This window comes from Crocuta crocuta, unplaced genomic scaffold (genome assembly GCF_008692635.1).
Source record: "Crocuta crocuta isolate KB4526 unplaced genomic scaffold, BGI_CrCroc_1.0 scaffold131, whole genome shotgun sequence".
Taxonomy (NCBI): Eukaryota; Metazoa; Chordata; class Mammalia; order Carnivora; family Hyaenidae; genus Crocuta; species Crocuta crocuta.
Genome location: NW_027528977.1, coordinates 10098842 through 10126797, shown reverse-complemented (window position 1 = coordinate 10126797; position 27956 = coordinate 10098842). Strand labels below are relative to the sequence as shown.

The 27956-nt window shown below is 57.2% G+C and overlaps 2 protein-coding genes and 1 long non-coding RNA gene across 3 annotated transcripts in view; 2 read left to right on the top strand and 1 right to left on the bottom strand.

Annotated features, from left to right (window-relative positions):
- The first annotated feature begins 32 nt into the window (after window positions 1–32).
- UNC5A (unc-5 netrin receptor A) lies at window positions 33–19296 on the top strand. Its single transcript, XM_077757355.1, has 18 exons — window positions 33–56; window positions 705–829; window positions 3169–3338; window positions 3407–3628; window positions 8781–8924; window positions 9187–9290; window positions 9437–9617; window positions 10295–10462; window positions 11031–11195; window positions 12187–12375; window positions 12474–12776; window positions 15620–15707; window positions 15958–16126; window positions 16282–16515; window positions 16623–16772; window positions 16853–17017; window positions 17704–17882; window positions 18111–19296. The coding sequence occupies exons 1-18, from the start codon at window positions 33–35 to the stop codon at window positions 18274–18276; spliced, it is 2946 nt and encodes a 981-aa protein (XP_077613481.1). The 3' UTR covers window positions 18277–19296.
- HK3 (hexokinase 3) overlaps window positions 19277–27956 on the bottom strand; it is a 13001-nt gene continuing 4321 nt past the window's right edge. The window contains exons 6-18 of the mRNA XM_077757266.1: window positions 27281–27380; window positions 27016–27199; window positions 26381–26536; window positions 25996–26229; window positions 25335–25630; window positions 25084–25223; window positions 24887–25006; window positions 22401–22496; window positions 22117–22216; window positions 20328–20511; window positions 20083–20238; window positions 19685–19918; window positions 19277–19597 (exon numbers count right to left, since the gene is read on the bottom strand). Coding sequence (XP_077613392.1) covers window positions 19453–19597; window positions 19685–19918; window positions 20083–20238; window positions 20328–20511; window positions 22117–22216; window positions 22401–22496; window positions 24887–25006; window positions 25084–25223; window positions 25335–25630; window positions 25996–26229; window positions 26381–26536; window positions 27016–27199; window positions 27281–27380 — 2145 coding nt within the window. The 3' untranslated portion in view covers window positions 19277–19452. The remainder of the gene's footprint in view (window positions 19598–19684; window positions 19919–20082; window positions 20239–20327; window positions 20512–22116; window positions 22217–22400; window positions 22497–24886; window positions 25007–25083; window positions 25224–25334; window positions 25631–25995; window positions 26230–26380; window positions 26537–27015; window positions 27200–27280; window positions 27381–27956) is intronic.
- LOC144225959 (uncharacterized) overlaps window positions 26883–27956 on the top strand; it is a 14803-nt gene continuing 13729 nt past the window's right edge. Inside the window, exon 1 of the long non-coding RNA XR_013333484.1 lies at window positions 26883–27235. This is a non-coding gene — a long non-coding RNA (uncharacterized LOC144225959). The remainder of the gene's footprint in view (window positions 27236–27956) is intronic.

The following is a 27956-nucleotide window of genomic DNA, read 5'->3' as shown; positions in this document are numbered from 1 at the left end:
GGTGGGAACCCCTCTTTCCAGAGGAAGTGACAATGGAGCTGGGCCCTGAGGAAAAGGTAGGAAAGTGCTGGTAGAGGAGGGAGGAGGGGTGTTTGAGACAGAAGACTGTGGGCCAAGACCGGGAGGTGGTGAGGGAGGTGCCTAGGAGGAATTGATAAGTGTTTCTGCACAGAAAGGCTGGCGAGTTGTCTGTGCCAGAAGACTCAGGGATGTCAACCAAAAGCACTTGGCCCCACCCTGAAACAGCCATGGGAGCCAGGCACACAATAGAAACTAGAAGAGGCAGGCCTGGGGTAGACAATAGGGAGTGGTGGGGACTAGGGCAAACTAGAGAGCTTGTGCCCTGTGGAAAAGGTCATAGACCATTTGGCCCTGAGTGTGCATTGCTTGATGTTATCTTTTTTAGGCAAGTACAGGAAAGATTTGGGTGAAAAAGAAAGATGCTCACTCTAGTGACCTGTGATATGGAGGGGGAGGGACCCGAGGCATGACCCAAGTCTCATGCTCTGCCTTAGTTCAGGCAAGAGGCCTAACTGGGACAGTGCGAGGTCAGGCAAATCGAAGGTGCTGACCACAGGGTGGAGGGCACATGGTGGGCTTCAGGGCCAGAGGAGGGGAAGCTAGCTCTGGCCACCCAGGAAACTTCTAGTAGCTCCAGGAGGACATACAATGGGGCCTGAATTTACTCCTACCTGTGGCCTTAGAGTGTCCTTGATAGAGGACATAGCTGCAGCCTGGAGGGTGCCCCCTGGGTCCACCTAGTAAATGCCTCCCCTCGGGGTGAGGAGGGGAGGCCGCAGCAGCGTGGCGTGACGGAGGCCCTGGAGAAGTGAGCTATGTCCCTTATTGGTCACAGTACATTTATTTTTCATTAGCAGTTAAATGCAGACATGAGGGATTGTGCTGGGTTCAGCGGGCAGCTGACGTGAGCAGTGCTTGGTGCCGCGATCAATAGGGAGGCTTGAGGGCCACTCATTGCCCACAGCCCTGTCCGGGACCCCTGCCCACCCAGCCCTGAGCCAGCAGTCAGTCATGGGCCATTGTGGGCCATTGCCATGAGCCTCTGGGAGGTGATGCACAACCTACCGCTGGGGGCTCCCATTCCTGCTTGACAGCCCCCTGTGGGCCCCACTCAGAGGTCAAGCTTGGCCCTCCTCTGTGCAGCCCTGGGTCTGTGGAGATACCGTGTCGACAGAGGCCACTGGGCCTGCCAGCGTTTCATTCAGGCCCACACTCTCCTTCATATTCCAAATCTTAGGGGTCCTGAGCCCGACTCAGTCGTGCCCTTGGCTGAGTAACAGTGAAGAGCAAGTCACTGGACACTTTGTGAATCCAGGACCCGAGCCAGGGGGTCCGAAGTGAGGGGCTTCCCCCTGGGACCCCAGATTCCCCATCTGTAAGGTGTCTAGATGGCTCCTCCCCTCCACCCCCCATGCTCCTCAACCTAAATAGATCTCCCCGAGGGAATGGGGATGGGGCAAGACAGGGAAAGCTGAGCTTTTGTTTTCCCAACTCCAAGTGTGGTTCCTAAGCACGTTGGCCTTCATCTTGGAGCTTGTACAGGCAAGTCCAAGGGCGGCTTCCAAAAAGAGTTCACAAGGGAAGAGACCAGCTGGAGAGAGGCCATGGTCTTGAGGGGGAGCTGGGGGGTGATGGCCCCACTGCCGATGCTGTCTTGCTGAGCCAGCAATGCCTTCCACCTCCCTGTGTCCCTCCCACACAAGGCCATGACCCCCTGCCCCCATCCCGAGGGCAAGGCATCTGTGGCTCTGTGCCTCAGTTTCCTCATCAGCCCTCAACCAGGAAGACATTGCTCTGAGTGCCTTTTCTCATTTCATTCTCTTAACAGCCTAGGAGGGTGACGCACCTGGCAAGCGGGGACACAGGCTGAGGGTGGGCTGGCGTGCCTGAAGTCACACCGGGCTCCAGCCTCTCAGAAGGCATGCCCATTCCCAGCTCACCTGAGGTGGCCCAGGACACCTACAGGACCAGGCGCAGACCCCCCTCTCCAAAATCAGTCTTGGTGGGGAGGGCAGACTCCTACCTTGGAAAGAGAGAGACCTTGTGCTAAACAGCAGAGAAAGGGCACATGGATGCCCTCTGGGCAGAGAGGGATCAAGGCCCAAGGAGCCAGGCCTCCTTGTGTTAGAAGCCCTCTGTGGGTTTTCGAGTGCCCCCCAAAAGGGTAGACAGTAGAGAACCCAAGAGGCAGAGCATGTGAGGCTCTTCCAGACTCTCCCGAGGGGCAGACAGGACCTCAGTGTCTCAGATGACAAAACGGCTCTTTCACCCAAGGTCACCTCTAGCAAGGAGCAGAGTTGGTGTCTGAAGCCCGTGTTCTTTCCTCTTTGTGGCCAGAAGCCACTGTTGATCATCAGAGTGGCTTGTGGGGGAAGTCACAGTAGCCTGAGGGAAACCAGACTGTTGGGAGCCTGTTTGGCCAGGACCTGGCTAGAGGCGGAGGGAACTCCCGCTCCATCCTCCCACTGGCTCCCAACTCACCCTTCTCCACCCTCCCAGGCTCCTGCTGTCCCAACAGTCAGACTGCTGGGCGGAGGGGAGGGGTGCAGGGGAGGTGTGGGGCGGTTATCTCCACCAAAGCCTCAGAGCCAATTACCTGTGTAATTAGCAACAAATGACTTGCGGGATGGTTGTGGTTTTCAGTTAAAATTAGAAGGAAGCCCAGATTCAGGTCTCCTTGAAGGGGTGGGACATGGCCTAGGTCTCTCAGGCTCCCAGACACACTCTCCTGGCTCCCAGCCTAGGCTGCCGGCTGGGCCTAGGCTCTCCCCCACCCAGGGGCCTCTCCTGTAGCACCGCCACCAACACCCGCCTCCCTCCTCCATGTCTCCCCTCAAAGCTGCCCCCTCCCCTGCTTCATTCACAAGCTGTTTTCTGAGCACCTCCTACTTACAGGAATGGAGATGAACCCAGAAGTGGCCCTGGAGGCAGCTGGGGCAAGAGAGGAAGGGACCCTGCCCTCCCCCACCTGCCCTGCTAGGGTCTTCTCCCTCCCTCTGGCTTTCTCTGGACCTCCAAGGGCGGTGGGCTGCCTCACTAGATCCCCGAACTTCTACCAGAGTAATAATGAGCCCTAACTGCTGCTGTGTGTGGAGGGCCTCCTAAGGGCTGGGACTTCCGCCCTTGTCTCATTTCATCTCTCTAAAGTCTTCAGAAGTGGGTGGGCTTCCCCCATTTTGCAGAGGGGACGCCAAAGCTCAAGGGAGCATTCAGTAGCCTAGATTGCTGGGCCGGCAGTGGCAGCCTGGCCTCACTCTCCTCCCATCGGCCCCACCCGCTGCCTTCCCATGGCCCAGCCGCAGCACCTAAACGGGCATGTAGCCCCCAAGGGCCCTGAAAGGGGGCAAAGGCCCCAGCTCACCTTCCCTCTTTGCCCCTGCTGCAGGTGCCCAGCAGAGTGCCACGGTGGCCAACCCCGTACCCGGTGCCAACCCAGACCTGCTTCCCCACTTCCTGGTGGAGCCCGAGGATGTGTACATCGTCAAGAACAAGCCGGTGCTGCTGGTGTGTAAGGCCATGCCTGCCACGCAGATCTTCTTCAAGTGCAACGGGGAGTGGGTACGCCAGGTGGACCATGTGATAGAGCGCAGCACGGATGACAGCAGCGGTGAGGCCGGGCTGGGGCACCTGGTAGGGTCGGTTGACGGGGAAGCGAGTCTCAGCTTCGGAGGAAATGGAGGCCCAGAGCGGGGCTCGCAGTTGCCCCTGGCCGCACACCTGTGAGCAGGAGGCCAGGATGTAACCAACTCTGTGGCCACCACCCCAGGTCCCCAGAAGAGGCAGGATTCCCACCCCTTGGACCCTCTATATATACATGGCGGCCTTCTCCAGGAGGCCCCGCCCTCCCCAGAACTCACCACCTGGAGGTGGGAGAGTGAGTAAAAGGGAAGCCCCCCGCAAGTGCCCAGGAGGCTATGGTTGGAGGGGCAGGTGCCCACCATTGCATCTGAGCCTGGGCTGGGCTACCAGCAGTCTGGTAAGAGGTGCCAGCAAAGAGAGTTTTGAGGGAGAAGGTCCCAGATGATGGGGACCTCACCCTCTGTTTGATCTCTGTGCCCCCATTCCTTCTTCACATATCCCCTGAGCCCCCACTTTCATGCTGGGGGCACCACCACCACCCTCGGAGAGCCCCCACCCTCGCAGAGAGGTGGGCAGCATAGGGACCTCCCAGTGAGTTCTGGGGGCTACGGCAGAAAGAGGAAAGCATGACTAAGGCTTCTCAGGGAAGGTGACATGGAAACGAAGAGGTTATGAGAGGTGGTCCGGGAAGGAACAGGGGAACGGCATTCCAGGAAAGGGGCTCAGCGGGAGTGAAGGGTCAGGATCAGGAAGGAGGTGTGAGGTGTGCACCTGTAACAGTGGGACCATCTGGGAGACTCCCCCCTCGAGTTCTGGAGTGAGGTCACAGTCCCGTGGGATTTCAAAATGCCAGGTGACATGGCCAGAGCTGTGAGTGACACTTGGGGCCCATTGGGGTGGGGAGACTGATGGAAGGGGCAGACCCAGAGACACTGAGGAGAGGGAACCTGTGAGACTGAGCTGAGACATGGAGGGAGGGGTTCCAGAGACAGCAGACAGACTCGAGAAGTGCCCTTTCTGTGGGACGCCCCATTCCCTGCCCCTGCCCTGGCCTTGGGCAACAGGCAGCCAGTGGGGATATGGGCAGAGAGCCCTTGTTTGGGGTCCAGCACTCTCCAAGAGCAGGCCTAGTGGAGCTGACTACAGCCTCTCCTCCTCCTCACTATTTGGACCCCAATGAAGTCCATTTCCTCTCCCTTCACCTTGGCACTTTGTGAAGCCCCCACACATGAGAAGCCCCTCAGGTTGAGTCCCAAGACATAGCACACAGTCTGTGGGGGCACGGCCACCAGTGTGAGGCCAGAGCAGCGGAGCAGATGAAGACAGGCAGGCCATGCCCAGGACGACTCACATAGATGTCAAGGCAGGCAAGAGACCCCAGACCCAGAGGGGTGGCCCATGCCACCAGGCAGGTGGGGCTGGGTAGTCCAGGAAAGATTTCAGAGAAGGAGTACTTTCTAAGCGTGAGTCTTAAAACCTCTAGGAACAAGCATTTCCGAGGACAAAGGACCAGAAAGTGCAAATGCAGGAAGGGCAGGCTGGCCTGCGGGGACCCCGGTATGGGCAGGAAGAGTGGGCCTGGGAATCAGGCAGCTGAATAGGGTCATGATCACACTAGAACTCTGTGGAAAGTTGGTACTGGGCAGAAGCAGACTGGGCAAGTTCTCCTGGCCCTGCCTAGGAGAACTTGGAAGCTCTCAAAATAACTGGGATGTGAACAAAGGAGCCCTGAGTTTTGGCAGAGGGTGATTGAGTCCTCAGAACCATCCTGTCATGTTATGGATGGCTCTGACTCATCCAGGGCCCCAAAAGGGCTCCAACCACGCATTCTGGTCCCTAGAAGCCACGCCCAACTCTCCCCTACCAGACTCAGCAGGGGCTGGTCTCCTTCCCGCCAGGCGTCAGCTCCCCAGCGATTCCTGCCCAGGCCCTTGGGCTCTGCAGTGGCCACCACACCGCTGCTGCGTGCAGCTGTTTTCTTGCAGTCCTCAGAGGTGAACTGAGGACCTGCACTGTGCCAGGCCTAGGTTAGCCCCCAAGATGATCCCCCACCTTTGGGCCCCAGCAGAGATACCAGAAACTTTGCTGCCTTTGCAACTTCAAGACCCGGTGGGAGTGTCTGCCTCCCCTCCCTGGGCCTCAGTTTCCTCTTCTGTAAAATGGGGGCGGGAGCTGGTAAGTTGGTGGGGAAGCCATGAGACCTCATGCATCCTGTGTGAGCCCAGCTCCAGGCCTCTCCTCTCTCCCTACCCCACACCCAGGGCCCAGCACCACTTCAGGACGTTATGAGTCCTCCCACTGCTGTGGCAGATCCCCCAGGGAAAGGACAGGTGATGAGGAGGAAGCTACAGTCAGAGACCTGCCTTCCTGCATCATTGAGGGCCTCTCTGGAACTCCTTAGAAGGCTCCAGGTCAGCCTCCTTGCTGCTCCCAGCCCCTCTTTCTAGGTGTCCCCACACACCCCTCCTTGTCTCCTACCATCAGGAATTCTGAAATCCATGGCTTGGCCAAGACCCAGGTCAATGCCTGCATAGCAGTCACAGGCTGGGCCACACATGCCAACAGCCTCCACCCCAGCGTCCCCAAAAGACTTCTCTGGTCTTGCTCCCTTCAAACCAGGCAGAGAGCACAGCTCACAGGGACATATCATGCCCATAATCACTGGGGCCCTCTCCTGCCCTGAGCATCCAAACCAAGCCTCCCATGGCTAGCACATCTGAATTTGTATGGATCTTATTGATTTCTCAACCTAAAGCCATTGAGGGCTTTGAGAAAAGATAGGCTCACAAACAGATGTCACTGCAGTGGGCAGTGGCACCATGCAGACACTCAGACCAAAAGTCCCAGGAACGCTCTGTGGTCAGGCGTGTATGGTGGAGTCATTGGTCAGCACAGATCCGCAGCCCCTCCCATTCCTGTGTGGGTAGCTGGGTGGACACCCCCAGGAGACAGCACCCCTGTCTTCCCTCACTTGTCCCCATTTCCATCCAGAAAGCCAGGAGGAGGGACCAAAGCCTGAAAACCCTCAAACCCAAACCTGCTGATGCTATAAAAGCCCCAAATCTGGGAAGCCAAGCATTGAAGTCCCGCCTGGAAGTGCAATTTATTGTGTGTTAAACAAGCTGGTTATTAGAAGCAGATTGGTGAGAACATGAGAACCTAAGCCCAAACTTGGCCTCAGAGCCCCACCCCCAACCCCGCTAACCCTCCACCTCCCAAAAATACCCAGCACACCCACACTGGGGCCTCCCCATGTGCCTGCAGCATTCACACACCCACTCACACCCCACACACTCTGGGGCCAGCAGGGACCCTGCATCCTTCCTCCCCTGGCCTCTGCTCAGTGACCTACAGGGAGGAAGGCACTGTCTTCACATCCAAGACCAGCAGGGTAGGGTCTGGGTCTCCCCCTGGGTCCACCAGCCTCCTGGAGCATGTGAGGCTCGAGGCCAATGCCTGGATCTGGGACATCGTGGACAAACTTGGCCCTCCTTCATGGCAGCAGGAAGGAGATGAGGGGGCGGCAGTGGCAGGACAGAGAGGGGAGGAGACGGGGAGAAAGAAATAGGAGTGCTTAAATTTAGTGCCGTTCTCCCCAGACTGAGTTTCCTGAGCTCCCACCACCACCATGAGGGATGGAACGGTCCATCCATCCACAGACCTGTCCACTCAGGAAAAGTACCCAGTTCAGAATGTTCTGGAAGTCTCTCACCACTAACCCCAAAGACGTAGAGCAGGAGGGCCCTCTCTCCACCCCCAAGTGTATGCACGGCTGGCTCCTTCTCAGATGCCCCAAGACTCTGATGTACTTGACAAGTAGCTGGAGTCCAGGGTCCTTCTATACACACACCCTGTGAGGGACCCTCAGTTCTCAGCCTCACTCTCTACCCCCAGAGAATGCACACATCCTTCACCTTCGAGAGAAGGGGTGCCAGGCAGTGCCCAGAACAGAGGGAGCTCAACCATGATGACCTCAGCCAGAGGTCTTCTATGGGAACTTGCTGGTGGCGGGGGCAAGTGAGAAAAATCTGGGGGCCCCGTGTGGGAGTTGGAGAGAGACTCATGGCGAGGGGTCTGGGCAAGGGTCAGAGAAAGACGTGTTAGAGAAATTAAGAGGGAAAACAGTCTCCCAGACTGCCTGCTCAGCTGGGCTGCGGCTCCCCCTGCAATGCAGCCCTAATTGAATTTCTCTGTTAACAATGGAAACACATTGGTTGCCCAGCCTCTCTCCCTCTTTCTGATAAGCCAATGACCCAAGGGAAATTGGGGTCAGGAGGAGGAGAAATTGGAAAGTCTTTTTTCACTCCTGGGGACACTGGTTTTTGCCAAGGGCCAGGGGCCCAGAGGAGGGCTGGCATTTCCCCTTCAGGGTCCTCAGAGGATCTGTCCCCTTCCCCTCACCCCCAACTGGCGTGCCCAGGTGTGGCAGAGGACAGGGAGGCTGAGTCTGTCCTTGAGAGGGGTCTCTTCAGCCCATCCCAGTTAGGGCAGAGAGGGTCCCGGATACCTGCCAGCTTCACCTTTGCAGACTGCCCCCTCACCCTCACCAGCGTTTCTCCCATGGGGTGGGCAAGTCACTGCCTCTCTAAGCCTGTTTCCTTATCCAGGGAGTGGGAGCAATGCCGACCAAGGGAGTAGATTGAAGAAAATAAGCCAGCATGTGGGAAACCCTGGCTAAGCCCCAGGGGTCTATTATCATACTACATAATCGCTGTAATTATATTGTTAATAGCTGTTACTATATTATCACATGTCAGGATCTACCTGCTAACCCCTAGGGAGGTGAACCAGATCCTTCCTCACTTTTTTTTTTAATACTCAAAGGCCCTAGGGCCCTCCTATCTACCTCACCCCTTGTGCCTTGGGTCCTTGAAGGCCAGCCCCTATAGCCCAAAGCTCCTCTGTGCTGTTGTCTCTGAAACAACAGGAAGCCCATTTAGAGAGATTTCTGTGACTCTGGGGGACAAGCCTGGGGTAAAAAAGTATAATGAATGGAAGAGCTAAGGACTGGCTCCTGGCCTTCAGGAGCTATAAATGGAGTGCCCCCTGGGACTCCCCCAGAGTTCCCTCCAGGCTGCTCCTTCTGAGCAGAGTGGCCCTGGTGGTGCACGGACCCCACACATCTAGACGGCAAGAAATGTGTGAGGCTTGGCATGACCGGGACCCCTCCTGCCCCCCAGGGCTGCCCGCCATGGAGGTCCGCATCAATGTCTCAAGGCAGCAGGTGGAGAAGGTGTTTGGGCTGGAGGAGTACTGGTGCCAGTGTGTGGCGTGGAGTTCCTCGGGCACCACCAAGAGTCAGAAGGCCTACATCCGCATTGCGTGTGAGTCCAGGGCCTAGCCCTCGGTCAGGGGTGGCCGGAGGGTATCACTAGGGGAAAGAGTCTGGTCAGAAAAACCTCAGGGCCTGCCTTGATGGGTGGAGAAAGTGCCTCTGCACACAGCCCAGCCACCCCCACGTTCCCCCTGGTCACTCGGCACTTTCTCCTGCCATGTGCCACAGCCCCATGGGACCAGGGTATGGGTCAGCCAGGCGAAGCTGGCGTGAGGCACTCAGGCTGGAGGACGCTCTTGTTCTTCTCCCAGATTTGCGCAAGAACTTCGAGCAGGAGCCGCTGGCCAAGGAGGTGTCCCTGGAGCAGGGCATTGTGCTGCCCTGCCGCCCACCAGAGGGCATCCCCCCGGCTGAGGTGAGAGGGGCTCTGGTGCCCGCTCCGCAGGTGGGTAGGGCTCCCAGGTCTCAGGTCCTGCCTGCCCAGACGCCCCCAGAGGCTGCTCTTGCTCCAGGTAGGGCCAGCGTGGGCGGGCAGTGCAGTGGCGTGGCTCCCTCCCCCAGGTGGAGTGGCTCCGGAACGAGGACCTGGTGGACCCGTCCCTGGACCCCAATGTGTACATCACAAGGGAGCACAGCCTGGTGGTGCGACAGGCCCGCCTGGCCGACACGGCCAACTACACCTGCGTGGCCAAGAACATCGTAGCGCGTCGCCGCAGCGCCTCGGCTGCTGTCATCGTCTACGGTGGGCCCCAGCGCTGGTGGGGCAGAGGGGCTCCCAGGCTTAGGGAGATGGGGTGACGACATGTTGGTGGCTCCCCTAGAGCCAGGGCCCAGCAGACCAGGCCGTGGCCTCACTGGGAAGGACAGGGAGAGGGCTTGCTGTGGCTGTCTGGGAGCCGAGGGGCATATCTGGGCAAGAGGTGTGGGACAGGTGGTAGTCCTCTGTGGCTGGACCATCCCTTGGCTTACCTGTGGGCCAGGGACATCGTATAGATGGAGATGAGGGCACAGGATGGGAATCTAGGAAAGGTGACAGACTACAGCCTGTGCTCCTGTGTCCCAGGTGTGGGAAGTAGAATGTTCCAGGCACCCCAGGAGCAGGCAGAGGGGGCGGGTGCAGGAGTTGCCCGCATGAAAGACTGGGCTCTGGGCCGGAGGAGCATGGGAGCTGCAGCTAGGGCTGGCCGCCCCGAGCGCGTGCAGTACCTGCTGGGAGAAGGGGCTGTGGAGTGGGTAGTGCCAGGCCCTGGGGGCCGGTGAGCATAAGCATGGGCTCCCCTCCAGGGCCTCTTCACCAGCACAGCCATAGGCCTCCCATTTCCAGCTTACAGCCCCTCCGCCCTCCTGCCCTGGCCCCTGGGCCAGCGTGTCTGAGGAAGCCCCCCGCTCCCTGACCCCAGTCCTTCTCTGTCCGGCCAGTGAACGGTGGGTGGTCGACGTGGACCGAGTGGTCCGTCTGCAGCGCCAGCTGTGGGCGCGGCTGGCAGAAACGGAGCCGGAGCTGCACCAACCCGGCGCCTCTCAACGGGGGTGCCTTCTGTGAGGGACAGAATGTCCAGAAAACAGCCTGCGCCACCCTGTGCCCAGGTACCAGTGGCCGCCGCCTCCCGCATCGCTCCTCACCACGCCATCTCCGTGCCCTGGCTCCATTGTGCCCACCAGCCTGCCCCCCATGGCTCCATCCCACCCGCCCCCACACAGGGCCAGGCTCAGTCCGAGGCTGGGATGGGGTTTAGTGTGATCAGAAGCAGGGCTTGGTCTGTGTCCAGGCTAGGCCTTGGCAGAGGGGCTGAGTCACAGAGGCTGAGGTTCGATCAGGACAGGTACAGACAGTGAGGGGCAGGGGCAGGGCACCGCCTGAGGCCACAGAACCACCTATGCCTGGAATCAGAGGGTCATCGCGGGACCAAGTACCCTTGCTGCCCCAGGGCCAGGATGGCCCCATAGTGTGGATAGAGCAAAGCAGGCCCGGCATCATCGTGCCTCCTGTCATTAGCATGCGTCATCCAGGCCAGCTGGACACCAGAGGGTGTGCTCCTTACCACATCGCACCTAGGTCTGGATGCCCAGCAGGGCCGCACTGGCAAACTGCCTAGGCTGGATGCCCAGGCTAACTGCACCATCTCCTCTGTGTTCATGTCTGTCTCTCGTCTAGTGGATGGCAGCTGGAGCCCATGGAGCAAGTGGTCAGCCTGTGGGCTCGACTGCACCCACTGGCGGAGCCGTGAGTGTTCTGACCCAGCTCCCCGCAATGGAGGTGAGGAGTGCCGGGGTGCTGACCTGGACACCCGAAATTGTACCAGCGACCTCTGCGTGCACAGTGAGTCCTCTCTGCCCCAGGAGTCCTCTTGAGTTTGCCAGTATTGCCCCTGACCAGCCCCAGGGAGATGATGGTTAAAGGGAATCAGCTCCCTGCCACAGGCTGTACCCCCTTCTCCAAAGTTTAGGACCCTTGGGAACTCCCCATCCCTAACACACCCACACATGTGCCCATGAACACCCCAATACCTCTCTCACCTCTCATGAAACATGCATACGTGTGAACTTTTACCATGTACACCAGGCCCCTGGATCCCCCTCCTCTCCTGCAGCTTCACCTCCACATGGTCCCCCAAGTGCACACAGAAGTCCTTTGGGGACACCAGGCTTGTGAGGCCTGTTAATTACAAGGCCATAACTAACAATTAAAGATCTCTGTTGGATTTTTTTCTCTAGAACACACCCTCCCCCATTCTTTCAATTAAAAACCTAATTATCTGTGTCAATTCCTTTTTGATGGACATTTCTTCTATTATGCAAAACCCTTCTAAAATCAATATAAGCTTCCTCCAGGCAGTCAATCACCCCCTCCCCAGCCCTGCCTTGGGCCTGGGGAGGCAGACAAGGAGAAGAGCCCCAGCACCCCTGCTTCTGGCCCAGGGACATGGCTAGGAACCAGATTGGCAGACCCTCCCCCAAGAAGCAGATCCCCTACTTTGGGGATCCCAGGAGCTTCCCTTGAGCCCAGCAGCCCCCTGGGGCTGTCCGGGGAAGTGTCTCTTCCCCTCGTCCATCCTTCAGTAGCAGCAACCTCAGACCGAATGGAGCAGTGAGAGATATGATTTGCCAAAAGTGACACGGCAAGGTGGCAGCAGATGCAGGACTGAGATGCACACGTGCTGACTCCATGCTCCCTGCCACCAGCATCTGCAGCCCCGCTAGTGCTGATGCCCAAGGAGTGAGCGCCTCATCCTCCTGGGGTGTAGACCGCTGACCTCTCCTTCCCGGCCTCCTGCACCCTGCCCCTCCCAAGGCCGCGCTCTTTCCCGCAGCTGCTTCCGGGCCTGAGGACGTGGCCCTCTACGTGGGCCTAATTGCTGTGGCCGTGTGCCTCCTCCTGCTGCTGCTCGTCCTCATCCTTGTTTATTGCCGCAAGAAGGAAGGGCTAGACTCAGACGTGGCTGACTCGTCCATCCTCACCTCAGGCTTCCAGCCTGTCAGCATCAAGCCCAGCAAAGCAGGTGGGGTGCCCCTCCCCCCCACTCTTGCCAGGCCCCCACACCACGAGCTGCCAGTGCCACCTCAGTGCCACACACTGAGTCTATCTTTACCCTTGCAGACAATCCCCACCTGCTCACCATCCAGCCAGACCTCAGCACCACCACCACCACCTGCCAGGGCAGTCTGTGTCCCCGGCAGGACGGGCCAAGCCCCAAGTTCCAGCTCGCCAATGGGCACCTGCTCAGCCCGCTGGGTGGTGGGCGCCACACGCTGCACCACAGCTCACCCACCTCTGAGGCCGAGGACTTCGTCTCCCGCCTCTCTACCCAGAACTACTTCCGCTCCTTGCCCCGCGGCACCAGCAACATGACCTATGGGACCTTCAACTTCCTCGGGGGCCGGCTGATGATCCCTAATACAGGTGGGAAGGACCCCAGAGTGCCCCGGGGAGCTCTAAAAGGCAAGACTAGCCTCTGTGTCCCTCCTAGAGAAGGACAGGACAGCTCTGATGTTCTTCCTGTGCTGCTCAGCCTCACCCCAAGTGCTGAGCCGGGCCAGCAAGGAAAGGGGACAGAGTTTTGGAGAGGATCCAGTCGCATCTGGCAGTAGGGCAGGCACTAAGGCCATGGCTGGAGTGTCTCCCTTCTGTTACCTGAGGGCACAGGACTTCTGTGCATTCATTTCCACAGTCAGCCAACCTGTGTGTGCTGGACTCTACGTTGGGCCCTGGGCCCAGAGGTAGGGCAGGTGCCAGCCCCAAGGAGCTGGCGAACTAGTGGAGAGATGGCAGATGACAAACATCTGAACAGGGGACCCCTCCACCCACCACCTCACAGAAACCCCTCGTGATAGAGAATCCACAGACCCCTTCCATAGTCTTTTTTTTNATTTTTTTTTTTTTTTTTTTTAAGATTTTCAGTAATCTCTACACCCATAGTCACCTTTTGAGGAAGCACAGCAGTCACTGATGTTCCCACCTTGAAATTCTCTATTCCCTCAGCTGAGATGACCCCACTTGCCCCCTGATTTTCTTGCCCCTCTCCAGCTGCTCGTGGTGCCTGTTCCCTGAATGTAGGTGTTCCTGAGAGCTCCCTCCTGGCACCCTCTCGCCAAGCAGTCGCGCCTACTCCATGGCTTTAATCGCCATGTCTGTGCAGATCACTCCCACTCCTCCAGCCAGCTACATTTCTCCTGGGCGACAGAATCATACACCCAGCTGCCTCCTGGGCAGCTCCATCTGGATGTCTCACAGCACCTCAGATTCCTGGTGCCTAAAACAGCACTGTCTTCCACCCTCCCCCAGAACTTCCTGCTTCCTGGCTTTCCCCACCTCAGGAACAGCGAGTCAGGTGGCTCAAGCCAGAAACTGGAGGTCACCTTGACCTCCCGCTCTTTTTCACTTGTGCCCCTCACCTCCACAATAGCTTTAGTCAGTCACACACCAATTCCATCATCCTTCCTCCTCAAATACTCCTGCATCCTTCTGGCTCTCCTCCCTACTGCCTTTTCGGGCTCAGGCCACCACACCTACCTCAAGCATTCACCCAGCGACATCAGACTTAATCATGTCCCTCCCCTTCTCGAACTGTTTTTGGGACTCCACAATGCCCCCCACAAAGCCCACATGACAAGGCCACAGTGACCTGTCCCCTGCTGACCAGCTACCGTGGCCCCTTCCCTCTTGTGCACTCTTCCTGCACATGGCAGTCATGGTGGGCTCTTAGCACTCCAAGCACACCATGCTGCCCTTCGCACACACGGATCCCTCTGCCCCCATTCACTGACTCATCTGCTACTTCTCATTCAGGTTTTGGCCTGGCAGCTCTCCCTCTCTGTGCCTCATGTCCTCCTCACGGGGCTGCTAGGATGATGAGGTGAGATGGTCCATGTCAAGCTCTTAGAAAGGGACAGGTGCACAGTGGGCACTCAGTGACCATCAGACTTTCATTTCCCCTGGGGCATGGGGGCTGCTGTTCCTCCCTGCTCTCCCCCAGCACCCTTAACCACCATCCACTTGTCTTTTTACCCACGGAGCTGACACCTCATGAGAGCAGGGCCCATGGTTTTCCCTCACTGCCCCCAAGTACTCAACATTAGCATCCACTGAATGGGTGTGCAAGTGTGTATACCTCTGCCCAGAGAGCATTCATACACGGATCTCTGGGACTGTCACCAACACTAGCACCCATTACCAGAAGGTAGCACAGAGCTGAAGAAGGGAGCAGTAGCTGTAAATATGCCATCTCCTGGGCTTTAGTTGCTGGGAAGTAGCAATATCCCAAGCAGCCCATCTCAGAGTTACCCACTCTGGACTGTAAATGTAAGCTTTTGGACTTGGTGGGATAAAGTCATAGAATTCCTTCCCTTCCCTGGCCACTAGCCTCTGAAGCCCCTTCTGGTTCAGGGGCTCCCTGTCTTAAAAGAACAGGAAGGTGAAGTAGGATCACCCTTTGCCATCCCCCAGAGGAACTCTGCCGCCCTTGTCCCATTGTGCCTCCCCGGGAACTACTCCTCACTGAGCAGGCACTTCTGATGCTGCCCTATAAGACCCTGGGAAGGAGGTGAACCAACCAGACAGTGGGCAATGGCTCCCCAATCAGGGAAGGCTACCAAAGCCACCAAGTTGTTAAAGGCCCCAGCCCCACCTGCAGGGGCCATTGCCAAATGAGGAGCAAAGTCATGGTGGGAGAGAATGGTTATCCCCAAAGATGGCCAGGGCTGATGGAGAGGAGGAAAGCATCCTTTCCCGGAGGGCAAGGCATCCAGGCAGAGGGGTGCTCAGGAAAGTGGCTCCAGAATGGCCAAGTATACAGCACAGGCTAGGCTGAAGGAGCTGCTGGAAAGGCAGCTGGGGTCAGAGGTGAAGGGTCTTAAATGCCAGGCCAGCAAGCTGGACTGTATGCTGGAGGCAGCAAAGGTTTTAAGCAGGGAGTTCCCTGGTCCCACCCAGTGCCTTTTGGGTGATGGGTCAGGTAGGTACAGCATGCCTGACACATCTTGTTTCAGAGGTTTCTGTGCCCAGGCTAACCAGGCATGCTTTTCCCACCTGAGTTCCCTCAGCCTCTCTTGGAGCCACTAGGACTCAATTTCATGCCTGTGTGGATAGTTGGACCGCCTGGCAGTGTCTGTGGCACCTCTGTCCCCTAGGCCAGGCTGGCACCAGTCCATCCTCAAAGGGAGGCTCCTGTAGGGGCTGGCAGAGTAGGGTGTTTGGTGTCTTTTGCAACCCCGGTAACCCCAAGCCCTCCTCCCACTTTGCCACAGGGATCAGCCTCCTCATTCCCCCAGATGCCATACCCCGAGGAAAGATCTACGAGATCTACCTCACGCTGCACAAGCCGGAGGATGTGAGGTGTGGGCGTGGGCCCTGCTGCTGGGGTTGGGCGGGGTCTGCCCTCTGCCTGCAGTCACCATGACGCCCCCTGCTCACCCACTGTCGGACTTGGTCTGGCATAGCCATAGGGAGGGCAGGGAAGGGCTGCCCATAGAAGCTCCACCCAGCTCTGGGGCCACCAACCTGGGGTGCCGCTACCCTGCCCCAGCCAATGCCCGAGACAGCCCACTGACGCCTTTCCCTCTGCACCCATATTTCCCCACTTGAGGTTGCCCCTAGCTGGCTGCCAGACCCTGCTGAGTCCCATCGTTAGCTGTGGGCCCCCTGGAGTCCTGCTCACTCGGCCTGTCATCCTCGCCATGGACCACTGTGGGGAGCCCTGCCCGGAGAGCTGGAGCCTGCGCCTCAAGAAGCAGTCCTGTGAGGGCAGCTGGGAGGTGAGCAGGAATGGCCCTGAGCCCATCCACCTGAGCACAGGGCTCAGCGTTGAGCCTGGGCTTTCCACCTGGCCCTCGAGCCACCCTCTCCCCAATCTGGCCGCTCCTCAGAGTTGTAGTTGGCTGGGAGCTGACCCATCGGGCCCTGCCTGCAGGATGTGCTGCACCTGGGTGAGGAGGCACCCTCCCACCTCTACTACTGCCAGCTGGAGGCCGGCGCCTGCTACGTCTTCACTGAGCAGCTGGGCCGCTTTGCCCTGGTGGGAGAGGCCCTCAGCGTGGCCGCGACCAAGCGCCTCAAGCTGCTTCTGTTTGCCCCCGTGGCCTGCACCTCCCTCGAGTACAACATCCGAGTCTACTGCCTACATGACACCCACGACGCACTCAAGGTACCACGTGCCCCCCACCCTGCCACGGGGAGGCGCTCTGGGAGGGGTGGCAGTGGGGAGACTGCGCTGGGCCCCAGGCTCAGCTGACAACCTGGGGCGTGCCACAGGAGGTGGTACAGCTGGAGAAGCAGCTGGGAGGACAGCTGATCCAGGAGCCTCGAGTCCTTCACTTCAAGGACAGTTACCACAACCTGCGCCTATCCATCCACGATGTGCCCAGCTCCCTGTGGAAGAGCAAGCTCCTCGTCAGCTACCAGGTGAGGGCGCTCAGGGTGCCTGGAGTGGGCACACCGGATGCCGGGCACACCTGATGCAGCCTGTCTGCCCATCCCCTCAGGAGATCCCCTTTTATCACATCTGGAATGGCACGCAACAGTACCTGCACTGCACCTTCACCTTGGAGCGTGTCAGCCCCAGCATCAGTGACCTGGCCTGCAAGGTGTGGGTGTGGCAGGTGGAAGGCGATGGGCAGAGCTTCAATATCAACTTCAACATCACTAAGGTAAGCAGAAGGGGGTGTCAGCACTGCTGAAATGTGCCTGCACCACCACCCCCTTCTCACTGGGCCTACCCTGCCACCAAGCCCACCTCCTCCCAGAAACTGCTTAGCAGCTTCCTCCAAGTCTCCAGGGAGAGAGGTGCAGATGCAAACAGACAGATGCAGACAGATGCAATTGCAGTCTGACATGGGGTAGAGATTGAAGAGGATGTGGGAGCAGCAAGAGGGACAGACAGAGCCACCTGGGGGACCTGGGGCTTCCAGGAGGAGGGACGTTGTACAGTGCCTCCAAGGATGAGTAAGAGACAGGCAGCAATCGGCAAAAGGGGGCTTCTGGCAGTGGGAACTAGGTGTGAAGGACAAAGGCAGTGAGAAGAGTTCGGGGAGTTCTGAGTGGTCAGGAGAGGTGACCTGGGGAGCAGTGATGGGGAGAGGAGGAAAGGAATGAGGCTAGACAGCTCTCCTGCTCACTGGCTGTGTGGCTTTGGACAGGTCGCCATACCTCTGAGCCTTGGGACCCTCTAAGCTCTAGTGTGAGCAGGGCCCCACCACACTAGGAATGCCCAGAAAACAATACCCATGCTGCCCCAAATGCTCTGAGGTGGTCTGGATACTCCCCCAGCAGGAGGTGGCAGTGGGCCTGGGCCATGAAAGTTCTAACAGGTACCTCCCCCCTGCCCTGCCCCCAGGACACGAGATTTGCTGAGCTGCTGGCTCTGGAGAGTGAAGGGGGGGTCCCAGCCCTAGTGGGCCCCAGTGCCTTCAAGATCCCCTTCCTCATTCGGCAGAAGATCATTACCAGCCTCGACCCACCCTGTAGCCGGGGTGCTGATTGGCGGACTCTGGCCCAGAAACTCCACCTGGACAGGTGGGTAGGAAATGGGCAAGGAGGGGCTACAAAGGCCACCTGCAGTCCATCCTGGTGGGGTAGGATGGGTGGGATGGTCAGGAAGCTCTGTGGGGCTTGCATCCCATCTACCAGCATCCAGGGTGGTCGGTGCACCTGGCCGAGGGGAGGTCTTGCCCTTGGGTGGGCTGAGGGACAGGAGAGTCCAGCCTGGGGTAAGNCCCCCCCCCCCCCCCCCCCCCTCCACAGCCATCTCAGCTTCTTTGCCTCCAAGCCCAGCCCCACAGCCATGATCCTCAACCTGTGGGAGGCGCGGCACTTCCCCAACGGCAACCTCAGCCAGCTGGCTGCAGCAGTAGCTGGACTGGGCCAGCCAGACGCTGGCCTCTTCACGGTGTCAGAGGCGGAGTGCTGAGGCCAGCCAGGCCTACAACGCCTACACTCTCACCAGCTTTGGCACCCACCAGGGACGGACAGATGCCAGACGGGGCCCTTCCCCTACACTCAGGGGGAGCTGTGTGGACAGGCCCCCTCCTGGCAGACACTGTCCCTTAACACTGGCCCTTCAGACCCTGCCTACATTTCCACCCCTCCAAGGCCTGCCTGGCCAGGCTGGCACTGCCACCTGATCTGACCCTGCCCTGACCTCTGGGGCCCAGGGTGGACAGTGCCTAGAGCCCAAGCCAGGCCCAGCCCATCTGTGTGTGTGTATGTGCGTGTGATGCTACCTCTCCTCCTGCCCCTGGCCAGAAGGCCGCATACACACGGGCATGCACGCACACGCTGGGCTCGGGACATGGCCCCCAGAGCTCCTGCCTGAGCTGGACCTTATGCAAACATTTCTGTGCCTGCCAGGTAGGGGTACATCTGAGGGGCCTGGCTCCAAGCCTGTGAGATTGAGGGCCACAGCTGGACAAAGGGCGGCCCCTGGGTTCAGGCACATGACCACCACACGGGCATGTGCCCATGCATGTCTCGTGTTCTCATCTCACATACTCCCCCTCTACACACACACACACACACACACACACACACCTCATGCTGTACACCTGGAGGCCACTCACGTCTCTCACACCCAGTATCAGTCCACATCTGCCTCTCACATGCTGCCCTTCTCCCACCCACCCAGGGACACCCAATGGCTCCTCTCTGATCCTCCCCCTACCCCCAGCCTGGAGGAGCCCTGCCCAACAGGGCATGTGAATATGCAATGGGAGTCCCGGGCTGGACAATGGCAAGTGTGCGTGCTGTGGCGTGCCCACTCCTGGGGCTGGCCGGTTCCCCCATGTGGGGTCTGTTGTGTGAAGCTCGTGCCCTGACTCTGTCTTAAGTGCATTCGTGCACTTACACTTGGCCTTATGTACACAGCCTTGCCCGGCCGCCGGGGCGCGTAGGGATTTTAGCGGACGTGAATGTAAATAAATTATATATATATATTGCTAACCCAAGTGCTACTTCTCTCTGGGAAAGCCAGAGGTCAAGGCTAGTGGCCACAGAAGGGCCACACTTGGGCTATTCTGAGAGTCCTGGGTAGCTGGGGACAAGTAAGCCCTGGGCCCTGGTCCAGCAAGGGTAGCTCCTGGAGACTTCTTCAAACATGGTCCATCTGGGCAAGGCGGCAGGCAACCGCAGTGACCAGGGCTGCACCTTTGCCAGACCCGTCTTCCGACTGCAGGAAGGTGACCACACAGCGGGGGGCTAGCTCCCTGACTGTGGCTGCCACCAGGCCGGAGAAGCTGTGAAGAGGAATGGCTGAGGTGAGACCAGGCCAGCCAGACCCCAGCCCACCATGCCTCCCTGCTCAGCCCAGCACCCAGACTCACTGGGGGTGCAGCTTGTAGAGGGTCCCATCCACCCCCACGGATATGGTCAGCTCATCTAGGCCCCGGTTCTCACGGATCTTCTCCACCACGGCAGCCACACCCGCCCCACAGAGCTGGGCAGCCCGCTGAGACACAGCCTGGCACACCTCCAGAACCATCAGGGCATCATCTGAGGTCAGGGGCAGCCCCAGATCCTCCAGGATGGCTCGGACCTGCCTCAGAGCCAGGCTGTCACTGAAGAGAGGAAGGAAGAAAGCACAGAGAGCCAGGGTCCTGCATTAGCTCTCCCACCTCATGAATCTCCATCCTCTGGAATGGACCTCCCACCAACCAGCATTTTACCCAAAGTGGATAGATTCCTTTGGGAGGTGGAAGGAGGCAATGCAGGCCCCAGGCACCTTTCAATCTCAGAGAGAAATTTGGTCTTGAAGATGTCCCTGGTCTGAAGGCACTGGGTCTGCTGGCCCCGGAAGAGAACTCCAAGGCTGGTCAAATGCAAGAGAATATGACGGACGATCTCCCCCAGGTACATGCCACTGATCATCTTCTCAAAACTGCAAGAAAGCATATGTGCACAAAGGTCAGGAGACCCCACCTGCTACCATAACCAGTGCCAGCCACCCCTTTCCAACCCAGCCCATACCTCTGCTTGCCAGGGTTGATGGATGCCTGGTCCACATTTGCATCAAAGCTGGTTCTGAGCAAGCCCAGAGAGCCATCATCGCCAAAGGCTCCCCACTCCATATTGATGCACATTTGACCTGAATCCCCAGCCACACCTGCTATATTCCGAAGCTCTTCCATGTAGCAGGCATTGGTGCCAGTTCCTGCAGAGAGGCCGGACAGGGTAGAAGCCATTTACTGACATAGATACGACTCCTCTGAACCCTTCAAAGACCAAGATGGCAAAATTTGGGTTCGTGTGTTACCTCTCCATTTCCCCACACAAACAACCTGTCCCAGATCCTGATATGCCTTCCTTCTTGACATTCCTTCTGCAAACCCTGGCAGCATCAAGCCCTCTGGGTCTCCACTACTTTCTGTACCAGGACCACCATCACTGTATCTTCCATGCTACCCCAGACCACCCCTGGGAGATATATGAGAGTGCCCCCTCTGCCCCCTGCTGCCTACAGTTGAGAGGCCCAAGCTCCCTACACTTGCTTTCCACATCTTTAGTCAAACTAGGATGTTCTGGACTGGGAGCTGGAGACATAGACAGGACTCAGACATGAGGAGCCCTACAGTGGCCAAAGGTTGGGCAGTAAGCAGCTAACTCTGATAGTGCCTGTATGCACCCAAATAGAAGTGCATCCCTCTCCCCCAGTACGTGGTCAACTCTAGGCAGGTGGTCTCCTTGTCAGCCCCACTTGGAATTCCTCTGACTAGCTGTTTATTCACACAGCAATCTGGGCACACCTCTCCTGAGCATCTCTCTATGCTAAGTTCCATGTTCAGGAAGCTCCCAGTTTAATGGAAGGCTACTACATACCTCCTTCTCTAGGAGACTGCCCAAGGAGCTGTGGGAGCCCTCTTCCCCTGCCTAGACCAACCTCTCTTATCAAGCCCCATTCGTGTTGGGATCACTTCCTTTCTGATCTTGGCCTTGTCACCCTGATGTGTAGAGTCAGATTCAGCTCTCTCTGATTGCCACATGCTGCTCTGGGCTCAATCCCCACTAAAATGGTCATTTAAAGGTTTTTTGTGTTTTTTAAAAATTTATTTAGTAATCTCTATACCAAACATGGGACTTGAACTCACGATCCTGAGATCAATAGTGGCTTGCTCCTCTGACGGAGCCAGCCATGCACCCCGTGGTCAGTTTTGAGAAGACAGGTATTTCCTGTGTCTTTATGTGTCTTCCTGTCCTTTCATCCAGCCCCTATCTGGCCAGAGGAGAAATGCTTAATAAAGACTTAGGACCATGGACCGAAGGACCTTCACAGCTCATTCTCCATCCTCCACCCCCAGTCTCTATCCAGTTCCAAGCACTGAGTGTGTACCATGAACCAGGCACTATCCCACACTTTGTTGCCTCTCGTTTCATGCTCATGACCCTTGAGATAGGCATTATTATTATCTCCCTCTTAGAAGAAAACTGAGGCTCTGGTGATTTGGCCAAGGTCATACAGATAGAAGTGGCAGAGCTAGTATTTCCACCTAAATCTGTAGGACTCTAAAGCTAAGAGTCATTTAATTGAAGGGCAAACTGAGGCTCAAAGAGCTTAAATGACTGTGAATCAGTAGCTGAGGTGGGCTAAACAACCAAAGTTTAGACACCAAGTCCAAATGAGTGTTGCAGGGCCTAGTTGGGTCAGGCAGGAAAGATGCCACATCCCCAAAACCAGGGGAATGTCCAACCTGAAGAATCAACAGGAAATAATGAATTAACACCAGGCAGTAGGAGCACAAGAAAGCAGGGCCCTCCTCACCAACAATGAGGCCGATCTCACAACGGGGATCCTCATAGCCACAGGACATCATGGTCCCCACCGTGTCATTGACAATGGCAACCACATTCAGCTTCACTGCCTGCACACAAAAGGATGCTGCTAGTTGCTGGGCAACGTGGTCGTCACGGCAACCAGCACTGGACCCAAAGGTCTCTACTGCAGACAGCCACCCACTCCACCCCTTGGGTCAGGAAGCAGGAGACCCTTTGCTCCCTTCAAGGCCTACCACAGCCCCAAAACACCCCTAGAGGCAGACTCCTCACCTGTCTCCGCCCGATGGCTTCCCGCAGCAGACATACAACATCTTGGCCCTCACAATCTGATGCATTGAAACCCTTTGTCCAATTTAGAAGGATGCCCTTGTGTGGGACCAAGGTGTGTCAGGAAGGTAAAGACCCTCTGTAAGCTCACTCACCCTCCCCAAAGCCTGCATCTCATCAGAAGCATACAGCTTCCCCCTTCCCCAAGCAGGATCCCATACCCACTCTGCTATATGGTTGAAGGCCTTGCCCTCTGCCCCCTCCTCACTCTCCAGGGGCCTTCCTGTGTAAAGAAAGCTATTAATAACCACCTGACCTATGTCTTCTATTATTAGTGCCAGAATGCTCAGATGGTCTAAGAGTCTGGATGTTTTAAGACGGCTGCCCAGAAGGAATGGCCTTCATAATTGGGTTAGGAATGAACAGAGCTGGTAAAATGAGTGCTATGTATGAGAAGGGGGAGGACAGAGAAGGCTCAGAAGTCCAAATGACAGAAAATTCTCTTTCATAAAGAACTAGCAAGAGTCACTTGAGAGGAAGGAAATTGAGGAATTAGGGACAGAGCTGTGTCCATAGGAGATACACTTGTATGTTCCAGATATGAGTGAAGGACAAATGGAAAAGCCAGAATCCAGACACCTGGGCAGGATGGGAGAAGACAAGACAGATAGGCCTTTATTGTGAGAAACTGGCCTTAAATTGTGAACTTAGTGATGGGCATGGCAGTGTAGGAGTATTCATTTCTAGGTGTGCTTCCTCTGAGAGAGGGGGCAGGGGGAATTAGTCTACTGCTATTAGAAAATGGCAGCTCTGCCCAAAGTATGAGCATGCAGAGCAGCTATGAATATCTTTGGGGCAAGAGGTTTTAGAACTATTAACCAAAGTTTCCCCAACAATATTTCCTTTTATCCTTTTTCCTATATAAGCACAGCCAGAGTGTTCTATGCTCATTGTCTTAAAACCAGAAACCAGAGGTGAGAGGGCAAATGAGGAGGAGGGTTAATGTGGGAGAGACAGATCATGAGTAGTAGCAAAACTTCCCTGCTCCCAGACAAAAGAAAGAGCACTGGTCTGGGGGAGGAGTGTTGGGGGTGAGGGACTCAGAGCCAAGTTTTGGCATTTCCTGAGATAGGAGTCCTATGCCTCTACTTGGGCCATGCTCCTGTGTGGGAAGGAAGGAGACAGCAGAGATTGGAGTGACCTGACAGCAGAAGAGGTCTCTGCCCTCCTTCCCCACAAAGGGTAAGGTCAATTGTTAAGGAAAGTGTCAAGAACTAAGACAGGAAGTGGCAGAGTCCACATAGCTGGGGCCTGGGCATCTCCTGACATCCCCCTCTGCACACACACAGCAAAGGATGCTGTGCAGCTTGGAGGGGCCCCTACCTGGGGAAGGAGATCCCCGGATTGATTATCATTAAGTTATCGCTCCTCAAAAGAATGTGAGCTCAACACAGAAATTAAGTTCCGTTCTAGAAAATGAGTAGGACCATGTTTGATCTTGTGTGCCTGATTTTGCATCCTGAGTCCCACCTGCTTCTCACACCTGACAAAGAATAATCAAGCGGTGCCAGCATGCGTAGCCTAAAGTGGAGCAGGCCAGCAGACAGACACTCCTGAATGCTCAATTCCAAAGGACCACTGTGTGGAAGAAAGCAAAATACAGAGGCTGGTTTCTGGGAGAGGTCAGAGCTGGAGCAGAGGTGAAATCTGCACAAAGGCAGGTGGAGAAGAGAAGGCAGAGATTTTCAGTGAGTGCAGGCGTGGAAGAACACAGTGGGCAACTTTAGGGGCAGCAAGCTCCTCATCACAAGAGACCTTTGGGCAGAAGTTGGGACTGTTGAGGAGACCCCTGGGAACATGGACCAGAGGTCTGGGAGGAGCTATCTCCATGACAGGCCACAGATGGTATGCACTGAGAAGTCCAGCATTCTTGTTAAAGGACACGCAGAGGTGGATGCTTAGTGGGTGCTGTGTCTAGATCTGTGCTGCTCTGCCATTCCAGTCAGGCACTCAACACCAAGCTAGGACACCGCAAGGCCAGGAAGTGGAGACAGGGCAAAGAAACCAGGCAACCACAGCCACTTGAAATACAGGAACAAATGCTGTTTCCCACAGGTCCCCTAGATCAGTACACCAGGACTGTGGGGGAAACAGTCAATGTGTCCCCTCATCAGCCCTGATCTGGACCTACACTGCTCCCAAATGCCCAGACCTAACCTAGCTCCACTTCCCTGCCCATTGGCAACCCCCAGGGGTATCCATAATCTTTTCCACCCCAGGCCTCTTTATAGCCCTAGATTCCAGGCCACTTCACCACACCTCCTCCACCTGGACATACCATACCCAGGGAAACTGGGGCTAAGTGCTGGCCCAACACAGCAGTGCTTCTGCCCACCCCTGACCCCATCCCAGGCCTCCTGCCCATTTCATGAAGGGTAGGAGGGTGGAAAGCCCTTGGGAGTGGTTTCTCATGGCCCTCCCTCCCTCACCTGGTCCAGGCCAAGCTGCCTGCATGGGAAGGAGAAGGTGAAACCCAGGGGGAGGCTCTGCCCACTCAGGCCTTGCTTCTGCTGGAAGTCCACAATGCAGTCCACGATGTGGTCGAAGAGCTGAGATATAGGGCAAGTTACGGTGGTCCCATCCTGGCCCTTCCCCACTCTTGATATCAGGTCCAAGCTGTGGGTACCTGCTGTCCAGAGCCCTGAGCCACACACGCTGGGATGGAGTAGACCTGGTTGGTGATCTGCACACCTCCTGCGGTCACACGCACCAGGAGGACCCGGAAGTTGGTGCCCCCAAGGTCCAGGGCCAGGAAGTCCCCGCGCTCTGTGGGACGGAGACCCTCAGTAGCAGGACAAGGCTGGTGGCTCTACTTCAGCACATGCTATGACCTCCAGGAACCCATATCCCAGCCCCACACTTAGGCCAGGTCCTCACCACTGCCATCAGGAGTGGCCCGCACATAAGTGGGCAGCATGCGGAGGGATGAGGCCTCCCCTCGGAGCCCGTTGGCCATGGCTTCCTGCATCTGTGCCTGCACTGCTGCCAGCTGTTCATGGTTCAACCGGAATGGTGCAAGGGTCTCTTCCAGCAGGCGCCGGTGAGCAGCCAGGCGGGCAGCCACAGCAGTCACCATTGCCACGCCCCGGCCGCCCCCATCCACAGAGGGAATGAAGGAGACATCACATTCAGGGGCCAGGAGCATCACAGTCTCCCGCAGGATGCTGAGGAAACTACACGGACACATAGCAGGCATACCTGGCTTGGCACCTGAACCTGATGCTCAGGGCTTGCTAAAGCCCTGGGCCCCATCACTCCAAATCCCTTCGATTCTAAATCCATCTGTGCACCAACCATATGCCCAGTGTCTCCAATGCTCTCAGTGCCCCCAGAGACCCCTCCCTTGCACACCCAAAGAAAAGCATCTTTTCTCTCCCGTGACTTCTTCTGGCCTCCCTTATTCCCCATCTGACCTCACTTTGCTTGGGTGCCACTTGTACCCACTGCCCAGGCTACCACAGTGCCCTCTGGGTCTGTATGGAAAACACACACATGTCCTTGCTACCTGCTCTCACAGAACTGTGTGTACTTCCAGTACCTGGGATATCGCTCAAACACTCGGCCTCCGGTGGCCACAGCGATCTGAAGCATCTGCTGCTCCTGGCTGTGTTGGAGGCGGGAGAGAACGGCAGCCAGGGCAGCAGCACAGAGCCGGGCAGCCCGTGTAAACACGGCTGCGCACACATACTGCACAAGCTCAGCATCCGAGGCCCCCACGCTCAGGCCCAAGTCCTGCAGGATAGCATGCACACGGGCTGCCCCAGCCAGGGGGCTGGAGGGACACAGGGTACCGCTTTGGGATTCAAGTAGTCCAGGAGCTCCCCACCCACCCCCAGCCCCATAGCTACCCAGGGGACAGAGCATCCTTCCCTCTCCCACGCCAAGAAGCACCTTGTCTAAGCCCACTCACTTTTCCTACTTACTCCTCCATCTCAGCCACATGCTCTAGGAGGATGCTGCCTCGGCTCATCAGGGCAGGGGAGGTGCAGCCGCCAAAGAGGACTCCTCGCTGGGCCAAGTGAGCCAACACAAGCCTCACCAGCTCACCCAGGTATAAGCCCCCAATCATCTTCTCAAACCTACAGGTAGAAAGTGTGGCTGGACAGAGCCTTTCTTAAGCCCTCGGCTCACATGGCCCCACTGCCAAAAGCCCCCAAGAAGGATCATTTTCCTTAGGATCCCCAGACTGGAGGTTCCAGAAGCAAATGGCGTCCCAGGATAGGTGGGTGTTTATCCAGATTCTGCAGCCCCCTCCGGCTTAGGTTAGGTTCAGAGGGGCTCCTGGAGGGTGGCAGGACCCAAGAGAGGGCAGGGAACATTTTGGTACTCCCAACCCCCAACACTTGTCAGGAATAAGGGAAGGCTAAGCGTTGAAAACACTTGGTTCTAGAATCTTGAGCCCTTTATTCTGTGAGCCTGGCCAGGGCCCCCCAGGATGCAACCTGGAAACGCTATAAGCAAGCAAGAGGGAGGGGCCTAACTAAGTTCCTAAGTTCAGGGACAGCAGTGAGGAAGGGAGCAGAGGAATGATAAGTCCTAGAGCAGAAGATCAGGCCACCTCTGAGCACCAGGATTCAGGGACTCTCGGTCCAAGGCACGGTCAAAGGTGGTCAGCACTGGTCCCAGAACTTCATCATCGCCGAAGGAGCCCCACTCAACGCTGACGCAGACACGGCCCCGGTCCTCATCCAGCACCGCCACGTGCCTTGCCTCCTCCATGTAGCATGCATTGGTGCCAGTGTCTGGCATGGATGACTCAATCAGGACCTGCCCATCAGGTAGCTGTGCCCCCTGCTCATCATCACAAATGGCCCACGGCTCACCTACAACAAGCCCGACCTCACATGGCCCAATCCCTGGCTCGCAGCCCATCATGGTGCCCACTGTGTCATTCACCACGGCAACCACATCGATGTTGTAGGCCTGGACAATGGAGAGGGCAAAGGTCAGAGCTGACCTACTTAGGTAGAGTGGGGAACCTGGGGGCAAGCCTAGGGCCTTGGTTTGACAGGGGGGCTCTGGCTTTGATAGAGGTGCTCAGAGTCCGTGAAACATGTGTGCTCATGCCCACACATATATTTTAGGCCCTCCTACCCTATAGAGGATTTTCCTCCCATTCCACATTTTCCCTTGGCTCTTCTACCCCCAACTCAGGTCCTGGGGCTCTCAAAGGCTCCCAACCTCAGCCATCAACCCCAGAACATCAGTGCTCCCCACAGGACCAAGATGAGGGTGAGCAAGCATGGCATCTGGAAGACTGTACTGTTGGCATCTGGCTTGCTCATCCTCATCCTGGCCTGGCTTCCCAAGCCTGTTCCTCCCAGCCCTGACTTCCGTCCACTAGCACCACTGGAGTTAGTCCACATGAATCCGGATCCATCTTTCTCAGGCAGCCATGCTTTTGCATATATCCTTCTCTGAAACCAGACCTTCCAGCCCAGGCCCAGCTTATGCACCTGGCAAATTTCTCCTTCAAGTCCCTGCCCAAGTCCTGGTGTG